Genomic DNA, 18,156 nt, shown 5'->3' on the forward strand with positions numbered 1-18,156 from the left:
CAGAGCTTTGTAAGAGGCATTTCCATACATATGTATGCACTTAGGCTAACAGTTTTATTTTTATATAAATGGTTCCATACCATACATCTGTTCTAGAACTTTCTTTATTCACTTACTATCTCCTAGCTTTCCATGTCAGTACATTTAGCTTTACTTTGTTAACAGCTGTATAATACTCCACAGTCTGTGCCATAATTTATTTAAACATTCCCCTATTGATGGGCATTTGAATTGCTTCCTGTTTGGGGTTTTGATTATTTGTTATCACAACAGTGCTGTACTGAACATCTTTGCATATGTTTCTTTGTGTACTGTCCAAGAACATCTCTAGGCTAGATATCTAGAGGTGGAATTGATGGATCCAAAAATGGGTGCATTTAATATTTTATATTTTTCAAAATTTGTAATTAAAGAATTAAACACTTTAACCACTGTTTCCCTTTCTTCTGCAGAGAGTTCTATCCTGGGAACTGATATTGACCTTCAGACTATAGACAATGATATTGTCAGCATGGAGATTTTCTTCAAAGCCTGGCTGCATAACAATGGAACAGACCAAGAACATGTCCACCTTCTTCTTCCTTCACGGAGTTTCAGCGACATTTCCAGAGCCAGAGATAATCCAAGTACACACCCCCCAAAAGACATATTATATAGATAATAATTATCCTAGTCTAGGATTAGGACTCTAGATTGGAAACTCATCAGAATACAGAGTAGCTGAGGTTTAGGGATTGGAGGAGGATTGGATGAGGCTCTCCATGTAAGCATGAGGAGTAAGAAAAGAATTTCTAAAAAGTAACCACCACAGTTAGAAAATTGAGCCTGATTAAGCCCAGACAGCAAGGGCCAGTTAGTTTCAGTGTAAAGACTTAAACACCTCAATAATAGGGCATCAGCTACACTACATAAGAGCACAGTGAATCATATGTTTTCTCAAGTTTTCATTTTTGATGCAGCAGATATCATTGACATTATAATTTCAGGTAAGCTGGTACCTTGACAATATCAATAGGGCCTGTGAGGAGAGGAAAAGAACCAAAATTAAATGATTAAATAGAGGTCTTCTCAATAGGGAGACACCAAACTGAGGGGAACTAAAGCAACTACAGAGGCAAGCCCCAGGGAGTACAACTAGTGGCCCTATACCATGTTCACAAAGTATGTTCTGGCAATTGTAGAAACCAAGAGGTCAAACCAGTGTTCCAGGCATGTCAGCAAGGTCCTGGATATTGTTATGGCTGACAGTGTTACTTAATTCAGGTCCCACTAGATTGTAGGGATAAAGCCATTTCTAGTCTCCATCCCCTTTGAAACTTGGCCTAGGACCTGGGTGGCAGGGCCCGCAAATGGACCCATCAGTATAGTCAGCCACAGCTCCAAAGGGAACAGACTAAATTTTGTCTTCCCCTTTAGGGGTGGGAACTCAATGAGAAAAATGGGTACAGACTTCCTTCCATCCCCAAAGGAGAGGACACACATTGGTCCTTTCTTTCTGGGGATAGCCACTGGGTACTTAATCTCCCTCCCCCTCCCCCACATTTCAATCTAAGGCCTGGGATGCCTTTAACAACTTAACTTGATTTTACTGTCTTTCTTTTGTGTGTAAAATTTTCTTCCCAGGACCTCCATTCCACGCACTTTGTCCGAGACTAACAGTACCAATTACTCACTTCTTATCTATTTTCCCCAAGCACTATGTTAACTCCTTTCATTGCATCATCCCCTTTCACCTTCATAACAACAACATGGTGCAGGTACTATTATCATATGTCATTGAATCTAAGATGCTGTCCATTATAAGATACACCATTATTTTATATACCACTGAGAAAGAAAAACAATGCCAATTAAATGTGACACATTGCTTTTTTATCACTTAGAAATATTATTTTATTCTTACTGAGAGAGTTCTTTTAGATTAGAGTAGTAAGTAAGGGTTAAGAGTACCTGTCTGGTCGATGGTGATTGCAAGACATATATAGAGCTGTTAGTAAGTGAAAAAAAATGTGTCTTAAAATGAATAAATATAATATTATCCCTGTTTTACAGATGAGAAAACTGAGAGAAATTAAACATTTCTGCACAGAAAATTAATATTCAAGCCAGAATTTGAAGCCAGGCAACTCCATATCCCATTCTTAACCCTTAGGATTAGAAATCTATATTTTATACATTTGACTACTCTCAGCCTAGAGGACATTCATCAAACTCAAGTCTATCACTTCCAGAGCCTGGGCCCTTACCTACTGTGCAACCTGCCTCATGTTGGGCAATTTTGAGCAAAGGGGCTGCCTCATGCTGGACACATCTCTCATTAGGAGGGCTGGGGCCATCCAAAGCCAGGAGCTCCTACAGCCAGCCTTTCTTCTACTGTTGCATGGCATTTGCCCATGGTAGTGTTGAGAATTTCTCTGCTTTGCCCTCCCTTGTTCCATGGCTTTCAGCACCAGGGTCAGAGCCAGAATGTTTATCTCCATCTGCAATTATTTTTTGGAAACCACAGGTCTTAAGGATGGGTGGTAGAACTTAGATCCAGACTCTTGTGCTGAAGAGGTCTTCACTGGAATCCAGATGCTCAGGCATAAGTTGGAATGAGGTCCAGAGAAAGTAGGCCTCCTCTGGACCTGGGGTGGGTGTGACCCACATGAGAGTTTAAACAAGCACAATAAAGACCATATCATAGTTATCCATTATTTACAAAACTGATGCATTGCCCCATATGTAGATTTCTGGAAATGTGGTTCCCCACAAAAAAATAAAACAAAACAAGAACACTGAGCTCTCCTACTATAGAATCTTTTGAGGACTGCTCCTCAGATATCCACTTTGACTGCTCCTTACAAGGTTCTCCACCCAACACCACCTGCTTCTGTAGCTGCCTCGGGCCCTTCACCCACTCTCTAGGTGCTTCCCTCAGAGGCATCTTTCTCACAGTGCATAGTCTACCTCAGCTGAGTGTCTTTTCCCATATCTTGGGTTTGGGGGTCTGCCACCTCTGCACCTGAGTCTGAGTGGTGAGAAGCATACCTGGTTCTAGACTCTAGCCCTGGTAAAACGTTTTTCCCAGCTTTGGAACATTGCTGAGACTACAACTCCAGTAGTTCTCATCCCTGGCTACAGTAAGAATCACATGAGGGGCATGTGGGATCTTCCTGGACTGGAGCACGAACCCGCGTCCCCTCCATCGGCAGGCGGACTCTCAACCGCTGCGCCACCAAGGAAGCCTGAGGAACTTTTTAAAATACCAATATCAGCTCCATCCCCAGAGATCCCAATTTCATTGGTGTGAGGTAGGGGCCAGACATCAGTACCATTTGCGAGTTCACTAGGTGATTCTTACTACAACCAGAGTTGAGAACCTAAGCCAGATGAGCACAGCCATCTAGTCCTAAAGCCCAGGGACCCAATAATGGAGCAGTCAGGCACAGAGGAAACGAGGGGAAGCTGAAGTCCTAGGCAAAGTCCCTCCTGCACTTCCTGGGCTCTAGGACACACCTGGCCAAGAGCTGTCTCACCCAGAACTGATGTCTAGGTCTGATTGCTAGGCCCAGGAGGGCCAGCTAGATCTGACATCTATTCTGGCATCCTATTTTTTCTACATTATTTCTACTTTCATTTTTACCTCATGTTGCAGTTACTACAGTCATTTCATAAATCACTGACATCAACTACTAGCCTTCTCACAAGTATGCAGCACTCATACATTCATAGTTTGTTAACAGTATTTAAACCCAATATACATTTTATTTAAAACCTTCATAATATCAAGGATTCAAATCTAGTGCAACAGAACATTGTACACTGTGACATGTGAATGTACCTGCTGGAGCAAAAGCTTAATACAGAAGCAGATGAATAACCCATACACAGTTAGTTGAAGCCCCCTCAGAACTGTTGTCTGGCGCTGCAATCATGTTCCAAGGCCCAGAAGATTCTATTCACTTGGGGAATTAAAAAATAAACTATTTCAGGAAGTTATTCCTCTCCCTCCCTCGAATGTCCCTAGAAGAGCTCACAGAGAAGCAGTAGCTGTCAGCTGACTGCCTGACTTCTGCTTTCCTGTTCTTCCTTCATCTGACCTGCAGTCTTGCCAAAGCTTAGCCACAGGGAAGCAGGAGGGGCAAAATTTCCTTCTGTGATTGCCAAAAGGCCCTGCATATTTCAGTGTTAGCCGCCTCCTCCGCAGAGGACACACGTTCCTCTCAGACTCGATCACAAGCCAGATCTCTCACTATGAGACAACTGCTCAGCCAGCCCAGAAGTAAAATAAGAAAAAGATCATGCCACAACCAGAAAATAAGTTACCTGTTGTGTAGAGCAATACTGTTCCAGACTTGCTCTCCCTTCCCAAACCAACTGTACTTTCCTCTGTCACTCCCTGGCCTCCTCTCAGCCCTACTTGCTGGGTGGAGGTGGAATTGGGTGGCAGATGTTCTCTCTTAACTGTATAACCTGAAGTAACCTGTGAAAAACAATCCCTCCCCCAATGCCGTTTTTATCGTAGTGTGCCTGAAATGTGATCTCCAAGAGCGACTTCTCAGCCCATCCCTGCTCCCTGGAACAGCTGATGGCTCCTTGAGAATGGATGACCCCAAAGGAGACTTCAGCACCCTCTACCAGATGGTTTCCCAGTCATCAGCCTCTCGTTACAAGCTCCGGGTGATCAAGTATGGCCCAAGAGAACCTCTCCCATCCATGCAAATATTTATTCTTATTGGTTCCACAGCTAGGAAGAACAGAGGTAAAGGGCATCCCCAAGTGTCAGGCAGCAGGGAGTCAGTTCCAAAGCAGCAACTACAAGTATGAGCATAAAAGAGTAAGGTCAGGCTACTCAGTATGTGGAGATGAATGAGGAGATTGTGGAAGATGTGCCTCAGTAGGGTATTCTGAAGTCTGGATGAGGACTGGATATCCATATAGTCTCTGAGAATGCAGAGGAGAAAAAAAAAAGATCAGCAGAATGATGTTTATCCATTCAGTAAATGTTTATTGAATACCATCGTGACAGAGATCTGACCTTCAAGGAGCAAGTGACACAGAGGATCTACCCCACCTTCCCATTTCTTTAAGTACTAGAATTCCTGTTTCCAGAAGAATCAGTTCCAGGGTGGAATTAGCAATGATGGCAAAGACCATTTTTACTGCTTCCTAGTTCCTATCACAGTAGCCATGTACAGTTATCTGAGTAAGCTTGTCCATGGATTTGTGACCATGGATACTGCTGGGGAACCTTCTTAAACGTACCCTCTTCTTCAATGTGTCTTCTGTCAGCACCTTGCCACAGAAGAACTAGGCCTGGGATGCAGATTTTTAGCGTACTCTTGTGTAATGTGGTCGCTGCAGCAGGAATGAATGGGACAGAATGAGCTCAGGAGAGGAAATATCCATCAGTCTTGAGGCCTCATGATGGCTGCTCCATTCATTGATTAACAGGCTTTGAGACTCTGCTGTGTGCGACATACCCTGATAGGTGCTAGCCATACTAAGGTGAATAATTCACAGGCCCTAACCTAAAGGATTTCAAAATAGGGTCTTATACTTAAGCTAAATTTAAGTGGATCTGCGTCAAGGCTCTGGATATCTCTGAGGGGATTTTCACTGCCATTGTCTCTTCCCAGGGCTCTAAAATCCAGTGGGGTCTGTGAATCATTGACATATGGACTCCCCTTCATCCTCAGACCCACAAGCTGTTGGCAGCTGGAATGGGATGAGCTGGAAACAAATCAGCAGCATTTCCATGCTTTGTGTCACAGCCTACTGGTGAGTACCCATGTCACCCAGTGAAGAAGAGGAAGAGTGTTAAAGTACCCAACACAGAGAAGCAGCTAATTAATCCTACCCTGATCCCAAACCTGTCCCCGTCTTCCAGAGCACAGGGGAAAACTGGACATACTCTGAAATGTGGATTAAATATGACTTGCCTTTGTTGGTTTCACACTATAGAGAATAATTCCTGAACTCAGTTATATGACACTAAACCTGAAAATCCCTGATTTTGTACATTTAAATGGCAACAGGGAATTTTCCTTAAGTAACTATATTTTAAACGCTATTTTCTTCCTGTCACTGTGCTGGACATTATGGTTTATTTCAATGAAGAGCACTTAGTCTGTGCCAGACATTGTGCTAAACCCTAGATATTCAGTCTATTATGATAGACATTATCTATGGTCTCAAGAAACTTTCTAATGAAAGAGACAGAATTAAATATGTATATTCTTAATTGTGAGAATTTTATGAGGGAAAATAAGAGGTTGCTGTAAGAGAGCCTCTCTGTGAAAGCGACAATTAAACTGAGATCTGCCACGTGAATGGGAATTAGCTAGGTGAAGGGTGGCAGGAAGAGCATTCCAGGTGCAGGGAAAGGCATGTGCAAAGACCCAAAGGCCGGAAAGAGCTGATCCTCAAATCAAGAGTGGAATGACCATTGTGACTGAAACAAAAAGAGCAAGGACCAAGAGAGCCAAAAGGTGAGGAGCCAAACGTGAGCAGGGGTCAAATCATACAAAGATTTGTAGTCCAAAAATGACGTGGGACTTTACATACAAAAAGAAATCATTAGAAATGACATCATCTATTTAAGTTTTTAAACAATTAATTGTGCCAAAATTTGGAAATGAACTTTCAGAAGAAAAATGAAAACAAGAAAATGAGGTAGGAGGGCACTGCAGTAGTCTAGGCAAGAGATGATTGTGGCTTGGACTTGGATGTTGGAAGTCAAGATGAGAAAAGTAAACCAATTAAAGAAGTATTTTAGAGAAAGAGAGCATGTGAAGGATTGGATGTAGGGAGTGAGGAATAGCGAAGTATCAAATAACTGCCTGGTTTCTGATTTACCATTTCCTGAAATGAAAAAACTAAAAGAGCATATACATGAAACAGTAATACAACACCTAGAAAGCAAAATAAAACAATTGCAAATACAATTCAAGGATGTGTATAACTGCTAAGTGGATATAGAATAGCAGTTTGACCCAGTAGGATATGAGAGATCAAGACAGCACAATAATGTGTCCCTTTCACTATCAGAAGCAGACTTCTTTTTTCCTGTTTCAAAGCCCACACTCCCCTTTAGGTCCACCCACTGAGTTCCTGTTTTCTATCTGAAGAACACCCATCTCCTGTCTTTGCAGAGCAGAGACAACAGATACCTCCTAACTGTTAAAGCCCAAGAGCTCCATTTACTATACTCTACCCAATTCCTCAGGATCTTGGAGACCTACTCGGGAGAAATTGCTCTCATGGGGCTTCAGTACATTCTTTTTTTTTTTTTTTTTTTTTGCGGTACACGGGCCTCTCATCCCATTGCGGAGCACAGGCTCCGGACGCGCAGGCTCAGCGGCCATGGCCCACGGGCCCAGCTGCTCCGTGGCATGCGGGATCCTCCCGGACTGAGGCACGAACCCGCGTCCCCTGCATCGGCAGGCAGACTCTCAACCACTGCGCCACCAGGGAAGCCCAGTGCATTCTTATAGTACATGATATTTTAAACAGACAGTTGCATTTTAATACACTGCTAGAGGGAGTGTAAGTTTTCTGGAAAGTGGTACCCTTCAACACTTCAATTCCACTACTGGGAATATAGCCCAAGAAAACAATGAGAAAAGGGAGCAAAGATATAGGCACCAGCATGTTTATCTCAGTGTTATTTACAATGGTAAGAAACTGGAAACAATTTAAATGTCCTAAATAGAGGAATGGTTAAATTGAAATAGGGGGAAAGTTAGAGGAACAATAATTCAGCCAAACAATGAACCATAATAGTTTACAGTATGTACTATAAACTATTATGGCTATATATTATGTAGCCATAATAGTTTATAGTAAGGATGGGAAAGAGTATTCTCTTCCATCCTGGCTTGTATTATATGAGATCAGAGTCTCTCTGTCTCTGAACTTGGGGTTTGAGAATCTGTATTTATTTATTTATTCAACAAAAATTTATTGAGCACTACAGGCCAGGTACAGCTGTAGGGGCCAAAGAGACCTCTTCTTTACCACTCCTCTCTCATGGAAACTCACGAGTATGTGGTTGACCCATGTCTAATAAGATACCCATTTTCAGTAGCACTTACTAAGAGCTGGTCACTTAACCAAGTGCTTTGCATACTTTACCTCATTTAATTCTCACAATAATTCTGTGAGATAGATTGTTGTCCCCATTTTTACAGATGGAGAAGACTGAAGTCTAAAGAGATCAAGTGACTTACCAGTGGTCACACAGCCACTGAAGTGGCCAAGTCAGAATGTAGTTGAATGTAGTTCTGTTGACTGTATATCTCATACTTTTAACTCCTTGGCTAAATTCCTACTCCAGGTGTAGCCAGATAAACACAGATCACAGCACTGAGGCTAATTCTTCTCCCTTAGCACCCCAAGCTTCTGTACACCACTGGACTTGAATTCACTTAAACTAGTACTAGGTACTTGTAGTAGCTCCTTACCCATCTTGTGCTTCTTGTGTTTCACCTCAACCAGATCAAAGACCACTCTCCTTTCCTAGAAAAGGAAGAAGCAAAATCGTGTTTGAATGGCTCTTCCTTCTTGCTTCCCACTTGACATCTCCAAGCAGCAAAAAGCCTGAAAGGTGGTGTCTTATGGAGGGAAGAATTCTTCACAAGCTTCAGTTCATTCATTCAACAACAAATATTTTTGGTGTCCCTACTATGTGACAAGACTTATTTAGTGTTTTAACCTTCCAGATCCTATTTTTACAAGTTTTCAGCACTTCTTTAAGTCCATCCTTGGTTTTATATTCTTTCTTACACCTCTTTCACATGTTCTGTGAAAATCTGATGTAATCAGTTGACTCTTGACTTCTGTTTCTCATTGTCCTGTTTCCCCTCCAGCTAACTTCTCATTCTAACTTCTGTCTTTCTGTTAATAGCAGCACCACCATTGTCTACTCACCCAGGCTTGTAACCTCAGTCACTTTCAGCCTTCTCTCCTTTTACACCCACTTCGTTACTAAGTCATATCAAATTTTTTCTCATAAGTTGTAAATGTCCTTTCCTTCCCATTCCTGCTGCTTGCTCTCACCAAGACTTCTTCAGAAACTCCTAATTAGCTTCCCTACCTCCAATCTCTCCCTCTTCTAATTTGCCCTGTTCATTAGACCAGATTAATCTTCTTGAAGCATTACCCTATCACATGTTGTTCACCCAGTGACTTAAGTCTTGCCCGCTCTAACCCCATAGCATCTACTGTATGTATTTTTTCCGCTCTTTCCTTTAATTTATATTTCCCTCATTTTCCCTCTTTCCTTTAATATTGCAATAATCTCTTAACTTGTCTCAATGCTTTTAGTGTTTCCCCTTCCCAATCCATTTTCCAATCTGCAACCAGATTAATATTCTTGAAACATAGCACTCTTCAGCTTAAAGCTATTTTGTGGCTTACTATTAATCATACTTAAAGTGGATATTCCTTAGGCAGGTATTCAAACTCCATCCTTGTCTCCCATTATTCCCCTTCCTGTATCATACAGTGCAACCAAATTAATACACAAACTTTAAATTGCCCTACCTTTGAACTTTTTTTCATGTTGTCCCTTCTCCTATCTCCATCTGTTCAAATCCTACCTCATTCTGAAGGACCCAGCTCACATGGTGCTTCTGCAATGAGGCCTTTCTGGATGCCTATATTTATCACTAGAGCTTTGTGTGTTCTGTTTCTTTTTGGAGACAAGCATATTTCAATTAGTTTTTAAATATATGATCCTATGATTTTGGTTAAAGTCTATGATATAAATTTGCCTACACAGAATCCAGGAAAACGTGGTTGCCTTTTCCTGAAATTTCTACCACTTCCCCATTTTATCAACTAATTCCTCAGGCTTAGTCAAATTTAGGTTTAGAGTAGAAACTGTCCCTTTGTTATCTCTCTTTGTTGGGAGTCAAGGCCAGGCAGTTTTCTAATCTGTTGTGGTAAAGTATAATTCGTATTGTCTGAGAAAAGCATGGGCTTTGGGCTCAGATGGTCCTAGGTTCCTGACAGCTTCATTATTTCCCAATTGTGTGAAGTTAGGCCATATACTTAACCTCTCTAAGCCTCAGTGTCTTTATCTATTTGTAACCCTAACAAATCTAGTGGTCCCTTGTGGTTTTGTCTCTATATAAATGGCATGTAAAGAAGCACTGCCCAGAGGACAAAAAGCAATTTTAAAATTAACTTATGTGTGCTTTCCAAGAACGCCAAAGAGGAAATAGTTCATTACCCACAATGACATTTTTCAAATTTTCTTCCTCTACTCCTCGATCATATCTAACCTGGAGATGTTCCAAGAGCCTTTCACACACACGCACACCCAAAAACTAAAACTCTGTCTGTATCCCCAGTCCTTGTTCCTCTATCTTCTTCCTCTCTCAGCTATATATATATATATATACACACATATATATATATATATATTCTATAGATTGACTTAGCCTCTCTGACATAATCCCCTCCCTCTTAGGTCCTGTCTCTCTCCACCTATTTAAAATATCCAGCAATAGAACCCACACAGCTTCTCCTTTCATGAGTAGAAGTGGAGTGGGAGAGAAGGAAAAAAAGGGAGAAGGTGCATGACAAACATATTAGTGACCCTTGTCCCTTTCACATATAAAACAGATATACCTCACGTAAAATATACCTCACGTTGTCTTTAAGATGATTAAGTAATATTACATGTGTAAAGCACGTAGCATACATCTGGCATATGATTTGTACATAATGGTTGGTTAGTAGTTCTACAAATTCCATTTGTTTATTTTTTATGGATTCTAATTCTCTGGAGAAATTCTCCGTATTTTCACCTATTTTCGTGAACAAACTAATCATAGTTATTTTAAGGTACTTTGCTAACCTCAGGACTTGGATCACCTGTGGCCTTGTTTCTATTGTCTCTGTCTTCATTTGCTTTTCAGACATGTGGTCCTGTCTTTTGATGAACCCAGTAATATTTTGGTGAAAGATACTCATTGTGTCTAAATAAATTGTAGAGGCTCCAGTTGGTGTTGGCCTCTTCTGAGAGGGTTCATCCTGCCCTGCACTAAGCAGATAGAGTGTTGGCAAATCATCCTTTTCCACTCAGGAGCTATGCTGAGTCGAGGTTGGACTGCAGTCCTGCTAAGGCTCAATCTACCCCTGGTTTGCTCTTTGCCCTCTAGGATTTTCCACTGAAAACCTGGTCTATAATGTGTATCCCCTCCCCTTGGACGATCCCAACTCTAATCACTCTTTCCCAAGTCTGCTAAAATGCTCTACTTCTAGAGGTTTTCTCCTTGGGTGTTTTTGTCCTCTGCTCCATGCAGCCCCAGTATTTGGCAAATGTGCTGAGTGAGAAGTTGGCTTGAGCACCTATCTTACCCCATCCAAGTCTCCACCAGAAAGTTCTGGTAGTTTCTCTGTTCCCTTACAAGTGCCTCAGGAGGTACAAATCCTAGATTCTCAGCTCCCACCCCCACTCCCTCCAACTCAGAATAAACATATGCCCTCAGGATAAAAGCAATTGCAAGACCTCCCTCACCTCTCTGAATTCTTCCTTCTCCAGAGACGGAGCCATCTCTCAGTTTTATTGTTTCAGCACCTTCTCACTGCCTTCAGACAAATGGTTTCTGTATATTTTTCAGCTTTGCTAGTTATTCTAGGCAGGAAAACCAGTCTGCCTCTGGCCATTCCAACCCACTCAAATGTAAAGGTTGATGGTTATTAAATGTTCATTTATTCCCTTTTGCATCCTTTATCTGGCTAGACGGCCTATAATACATCTTTCTGGTTTACCCTCAGTTAGTTGGCTGGTTCCACCATGTTCTCATTTTCAGGTTCCTGGGTTTTCTTACAAGTATGTATAAGCATAGCTTCTGGCAAAAATGGGTGGTTTGCATTTTTATGATCTTATCTAATCTTGGCTCTATTATCACCCTACCCTTATTTTTCCTTTGCCTAATCCCCCTAATTGTTTATTTTATATTTTTTGTTGTTGCCTTTTTCTAAACTTGGATAACTACTTTGTGGAATGTGGTAGGGAATTATATATATAATTTTTCTAAGTATTTATTAGATGAATTTATTCATCACCAGGAAAACATCATTTCAATTACCAAATCCTACTACATAGTCCCAGTTATGTAGCTAGTGACTCACTTTTCACATCCTCATTTCTCTTACAAAGTCATGTCTGTCTGAACTAGGAAAAGAAATGAAAATACCACCTAGATCTTTCAGTTTCATACTTAAAATGTCAGAGTTTCTGGAGACACGTTCCAGAGTTTTACGGGCCATGTCTGCCCTAATTGGACACAGAAGTGACAGGATTCAAGCCAAGATATGCCCAGCAGGAGTCTAAGTACATAGGCAATGACCTGGTTGGGCTGTAAATGGGTGGGGAAATGGAAATTCCTTGGTTATATTAGGCGAAGAGTCAAGAGCAAGAATCCAAGCTGAGAGTGGGGTGATGGCAGGTCAGGAGCCATTTTTTTAAAATAAATTTATTTATTTATTTATTTATGGCTGCATTGGGTCTTAGTTGCATGCGGGCTTTCTCTAGTTGCGGTGAGTGGGGGCTACTCTTCGTTGCGGTGCGTAGGCTTCTCATTGCAGTTGCTTCTCTTTGCAGTTGCTTCTCTTGTTGCGGAGCACAGGCTCTAGGCATGTGGGCTTCAGTAGTTGCAGCATGCAGGCTCAGTAGTTGTGGCTCACAGGCTCTAGAGCACAGGCTCAGTAGTTGTGGAGCACAGGCTTAGTTGCTCTGCAGCATGTGATATCTTCCTAGACCAGGGGTTGAACCCGTGTCCCCTGCATTGGCAGGCGGATTCTTAACCACTGTGCCACCAGGGAAGTCCCAGGAGCTATTTTTTAAAAAGTGATCAGAATGAAGTTAGCATATACAGCCTCCAGGGGATACAGACAGGGGCTAGAATAGCAGGATAGCACGACGTCAGTGGGCTTCTTGTGACCCAGCCTTGTCTGTTTCTCTTGCTTCATCTTTCACCATGCCCCTTCTATGATTCACTCCAGCCACACTAATAAATTACTAAATGTTCCTCAAAGATGCTAAACTGCTTCACACAGCCACACCCTTTTTCATGCTGAGCCCTTCCCCTTGCCTCTATGAACCTGACAAATTTTTAATTTTTTTTCCAGATTCTGCTTAAATACTTTCACTCTGAAGCTTTTCCTGCCCCCCACCATAGCCTGCCCCCACTCATCCTTTTTGACCCTTCCCCACCCATGTACCTATTGCCACATCTATTTTGAACTTCACAGAACTGATAAATGGTAGGAATATGCACCTTGGCTCTCTGATGTGAGAAATGTCACATTACTATATTTTTCTAAATCAAATTTTAAAAATATTAGTCCCCAAGTGCTAGGATGCTGACACACTCAATATCTTTATGAGTGCCTCTCCCCTTCCCTACGGTCATCCTCATAATCCTAGGGGGGCTAACAGTCCAGAAAATGTGGAAAATGCCCCTTTGGTCTTCAATACACCTCCAGTATTGTTGAATAGAAGTGACAAGGGCAGACATCTTTGTCTTGCTCCTAATCTTAGGGACAAGGCACCCAGTCTTTCACCACTACTTATGATGTTAGCTGTAGGTTTTTTGTAGAGGCCTTTGTTAGGGTGAAGAAGTTCCATCCTGTTGAACGTTTTTATCATGAATTTTATCAAATGCTTTTTCTGCATCTATTGAGATGATTATGTAGTTTCGTCCATTAGTCTATTAACATGATATATTATTACATTGTTTGATTTTTGGATATGAAGCTAACCTTGTATTCCTAGAATAAATCCCTCTTGTTATGTATAATCCTTTTTATATATTACTGGATTTGGTTGGCTGGTATGTTGTTGAGGATTTTTGCATCTATATTCATAAGGGAGATTTGTCTGTAATTTTCTTGTGATGTCTTTTTCTAGTTTTAGTATCAGGGTAATACTAGCCTCATAGATGAGTTGCAAAGTGTTCCTTTATCTTCTGTTTTTTTGGAAGAATTTCTGAAGGATTAGTGTTATTTCTTTAAAGGTTTGGTACAATTCACCAGTGAAGCCATCTGGGCCTTGACATTTTTGTGGAAAATTTTCTGATTGCTAATTCTATGTCTTTACTTGTTATAGGTTGTACAAAAAAGTTAATATAGCAGACCTGAAATTCCTTTCCTTAGAAAGTCCTGCTTGCAAGATTGACCCTTGGCTGGCATCTGGGAACTTGGATTTAGGGAGTGTTTCCACCATCCCCTAAATAATAAGAGTGGCTTACTGTGCCTAAACTGTGCAAAAGTATATGCTGACATCTGCTTTCCTTCTAGGAGTCTAGAATTTTGGTATGTGCTAGGTACAGAGTGCCTATGTGACCAGCCTCCAAAAAAATGTTGGACACTGACTCTCTAATGACTTCTCCTGGTAGGCAACATTTTACACATGTTGTCACAATTCAACACTAGAGGAATTAAGTACATTCTGTGTGACTCCATAGGTAGAGGACTTTTAAAAGCTTGCACCTTGTTTCCTCTGGACTTCATACCATGAGATTTTCTCCATGCTGATTTTCCTTTGTATTCTCTGGATGTAATAAGTAATATTTATGAGTATGACTATATGCTAAGTCCTGTGAGTCTTCTTAATGAATCACTGAACCTGGAAGTGGTCTTGGGGACCCCTGACACAGATTTATTCAGATTTTCTATTTCCTTTTGAGTCAATCTCAGCAGTTTGTGTCTTTCTAGGAATCTGTCCTTTTCATCTAGGTTATCTAATTTGTTGTCATATAATTGTTTACAATATTGTCTTGTAATCCTTTTCATTTCTGTAAGGTGAGTAGTGATGCCACCTCTTTTTTTTATTTTAGTAACTAAGATATTTTCTCTTTTTTCCATTGATCAATCTAGCTAACAAATTTTGTTTGTTTGTTTTTGTTTTGTTTTGTTTTGATCTTTTCAAAGAATCAACTTTGGTTCCATGATTTTCTCTATTGTTTTTATATTCTCTATTTCATTTCTTTCTACTCCCGTATTTTTTAATTTCCTTCCTTCTACTTGCTTTAGGTTTGGTTTGGTCTTCTCTTTCTAGTTTCTTAAGGTGGAAGGTTAAGTTATTGATTTGAGATCTTTCTTCTTTTTATTTTAATAGAGGAGTTTTCAGCTATAAATGTCCCTCTAAGCACTGCTTTAGCTGTATTTCATAAGTTTTGGTATGTTGTGTTTTTACCTAAACTCATATCAAATTATTTTCTAATTTCCCCAGTGATTTCTTCTTTGATCCACTGATTACTTAGGAGTATGTTATTTAATTTTCACATACTTATGAATTCCCCAAATTTCTTTTTATTATTGATTTCTAATTGCATTCCACCGTGGTCAGAGAAGATACTTTGGATGATATGATTTTTTTTAAAGTTCTTCAGATACAATCCAGTATCTTTTTTTTTAAATTTTATTTAGTTAGTTAGTTTGGGCTGTGTTGGGTCTTCGTTGTGGTACTTGGGCTTCTCATTAAGGTGGCTTCTCTTGGTGCGGAGCTCGGGCTCTAGGTGCACGAGCTCAGTTAGTTGTGGCACGTGGGCTCAGTAGTTGTGGCTCAGGGGCTTAGTTTCTCCATGGCATGTGGGATCTTCCCAGACCAGGGCTCGAACCCATGTCCCCTGCATTGGCAGGTGGATTCCCAACCACTGCACCACCAGGGAAGCCCTGGATGATTTTAATCTTTTAAAATGTATTGTAGTTTGTTTTATGGCCTATCACATGGCCTATTCTGGAGAATGTTCCATGTTCACTTGAGAAGAATGTATAATCTGCTGTTTGGGGGTTTGAAATCTCTTTTACCATCTTCCCTTGGTCTCCTTTGTGGAAGCCAGTGTGAGAGTAGCGGAGTAGTGGATATTGTCGCTTCTTTTTCTTCCCCTCCTGGGTCCTGCCTTCTGGAGTGAGAGAATAAGCAAATAATGCCAAATTAACAACTTCTTCCTGATGTCCTTCCAGATCCCCAAAACCCCCAGGTATGCATGGCTTTTCTGTAACTAGCTGTGATTTCTCTTCCTAGATGCATTATGACAATGAAGTGTTTCTCTTCCCACAAGCAATGCAAAATGAGTGCTCTTGCCCTTCCCCACTCTCAGCGGCTGCCTCAGGAACACTCCCACTCAGGAGTTGGTCAACGCTTCTTTAATGGATGGATTTGGTCCCACATCATCATATTGATGGCAAACCAAGGGAGTGCTGGTTTGGTGAGATTAGAGCTTTTACCTGATATAATAAACTCCCATCTGCCCTTCTGACAGTGCCATTAAAATTGTCCCTTCTACTCCTGTTTCCCCATATACCCGGAAGTGAGTAACCACATCCTCTTCATTTTCTTTGAAATCTGTAAAGGATCCATTTGTCTGTAACTAACAGAAAACCAACCCAACTCTACTTTGAGTAATTAAGAGTTTATTTTTCTCATGTAACAAGAAGTGCAGGGACAGACAATTCTGGGGCTGACGCAGTTGATCAACACCATCAAGGACCCAGACTCTTTCCATTTTCCCACTGCAGCATCCACAGCAGGTGTACTTTTCATCCTTATGCCTGCTGCCTCATGGCCACAAGATGGCTGCTGCACCTTAAGACCAAGTCTTGTCCTAGGGAGAAAGAGGGGTAGGGTGCAGAGGCAAAAAGCCTGCCAGCGTATTACAAAGCTTTTCCAGAAGCCCCACCCAGCAACTTCTGATGATGTCTCATTATTTAAGTGTAGGTCACATATCACCCCACACCAATCACTGAAAGACTGAAAAATGGGTAAAGAGAAGGGAGAGGGCAAGGGAGAGAGGAGCAGTGGCCAGGAAACCAACAGTGGCTGCCACACCTTCCTTCACAGCTTTAGTAGTTAGAAGTGGGGGAGGATGACTTTAATCAGGCTGAGCTTGGAGTATGACATTGCATTCAATTCTGTCCCTGTCACACCTGTTCTAAAAAGAATCTATCCCCACTTCCTAAAATCTAAACTTCCTGGCACCTTCTGTAGAAAAGTCCCTAAGCACAACATAAATATAGACACATTTTCACCTGCCTTCCAGTAATTTCAGCATCCAACTCATGCTCCTTTTTTTAGAATTAGAAAAAACACATTCTAAAGTACTCAGCAGTCATCCACAGTCATTAAGCATTGTTCAATTTGAGGACCCCAAAGGTTAGTCTTCTGGGGCATCACCATGCCACTGCCTTTTCTCAGCCTCAGATACCTGGTTTGTCAGTTAATCATTTCCATCACAGGTACAATGCCTGTACAAACAAGTCAACCCATGACCTCGTTCAAGCTTGGGTCCTGGACTTCAAGTTATCACTGTCCAGGAAGAGGTTAGAAATCCAGAGTCAAAATAGAAGCCGTAAAGTTCAATTTCCCTATCTCTCACTGTCTCAGAATGCTCCGGGAAACTGCAGATAAATTAATATCTTTATCAAACTCTAATAAGTACATTTGCCTGTCTTCCTTCCAGAGCCTTCCGTCAACCTCTCTGTAAATTATCCCAGAAGTTTTAAAGCATTCTGTAAAATCCTTTCAAATCAGCCTCTTTCCAGTCCTGTGATAGTTCCCACATCAGGAGTTACTTTTGAGAGACCTCACGTATTTCTGCATACCAGTTCTCTAACAGAATCTTAGCTATTGTCTCAAAGTCAATAGACTCAAATTCTAAAGATCATAATTTTTTTGTGTGCCACATTCAAAGTTTCTTAGTAATCCCACGGTGTAGTGGTTTTGAATTTGTTTCATAACTCTGAGGTGCAAGAAATGTCATATTGCCATAGTTTTAGCCCCCAGGGACTTGCCACAGTGGCAAGATATTCTATTCTCCATGGAGTCTTGGAAAGGTAACCAACTGCCCCAGTTTGCCCAGGACTGAAGTGTTTTCTGGGACACAGGACTTTCAGTGCTAAAGATGGGCAAACTGAAACAGCTGGTCATCCTAAATCTTGGACAAACATTAATTTACAAACCTTCTGCTTACTGTATTACAAGCTCTAAGAGGGCAACAAACATGTCTAATGAATTTCTATATACCCATGCCTAGTGCTTGGGACATAATAGGCATTCAGTAAATTCTTAATAAATAAACAAACTAATCTACAAACAAATTCATGAAACAGCATGAAAAAAAGAAGATTAAAATAATGATAATAATTCAAAGCCTG

The 18,156-nt window shown here is 41.0% G+C and overlaps 1 protein-coding gene across 2 annotated transcripts in view; it reads left to right on the forward strand.

Annotated features, from left to right (window-relative positions):
* Positions 1-18,156, forward strand: part of M1AP (meiosis 1 associated protein) — a 76,919-nt gene that overhangs the window by 52,493 nt on the left and 6,270 nt on the right. For both annotated transcript variants that reach the window (XM_067704589.1, XM_067704588.1), the window contains exons 4-6: positions 453-626; positions 4,508-4,670; positions 5,622-5,763. In XM_067704589.1, coding sequence (XP_067560690.1) covers positions 453-626; positions 4,508-4,670; positions 5,622-5,763 — 479 coding nt within the window. The remainder of the gene's footprint in view (positions 1-452; positions 627-4,507; positions 4,671-5,621; positions 5,764-18,156) is intronic.

This window comes from Pseudorca crassidens, chromosome 14 (genome assembly GCF_039906515.1).
Source record: "Pseudorca crassidens isolate mPseCra1 chromosome 14, mPseCra1.hap1, whole genome shotgun sequence".
NCBI lineage: Eukaryota > Metazoa > Chordata > Mammalia > Artiodactyla > Delphinidae > Pseudorca > Pseudorca crassidens.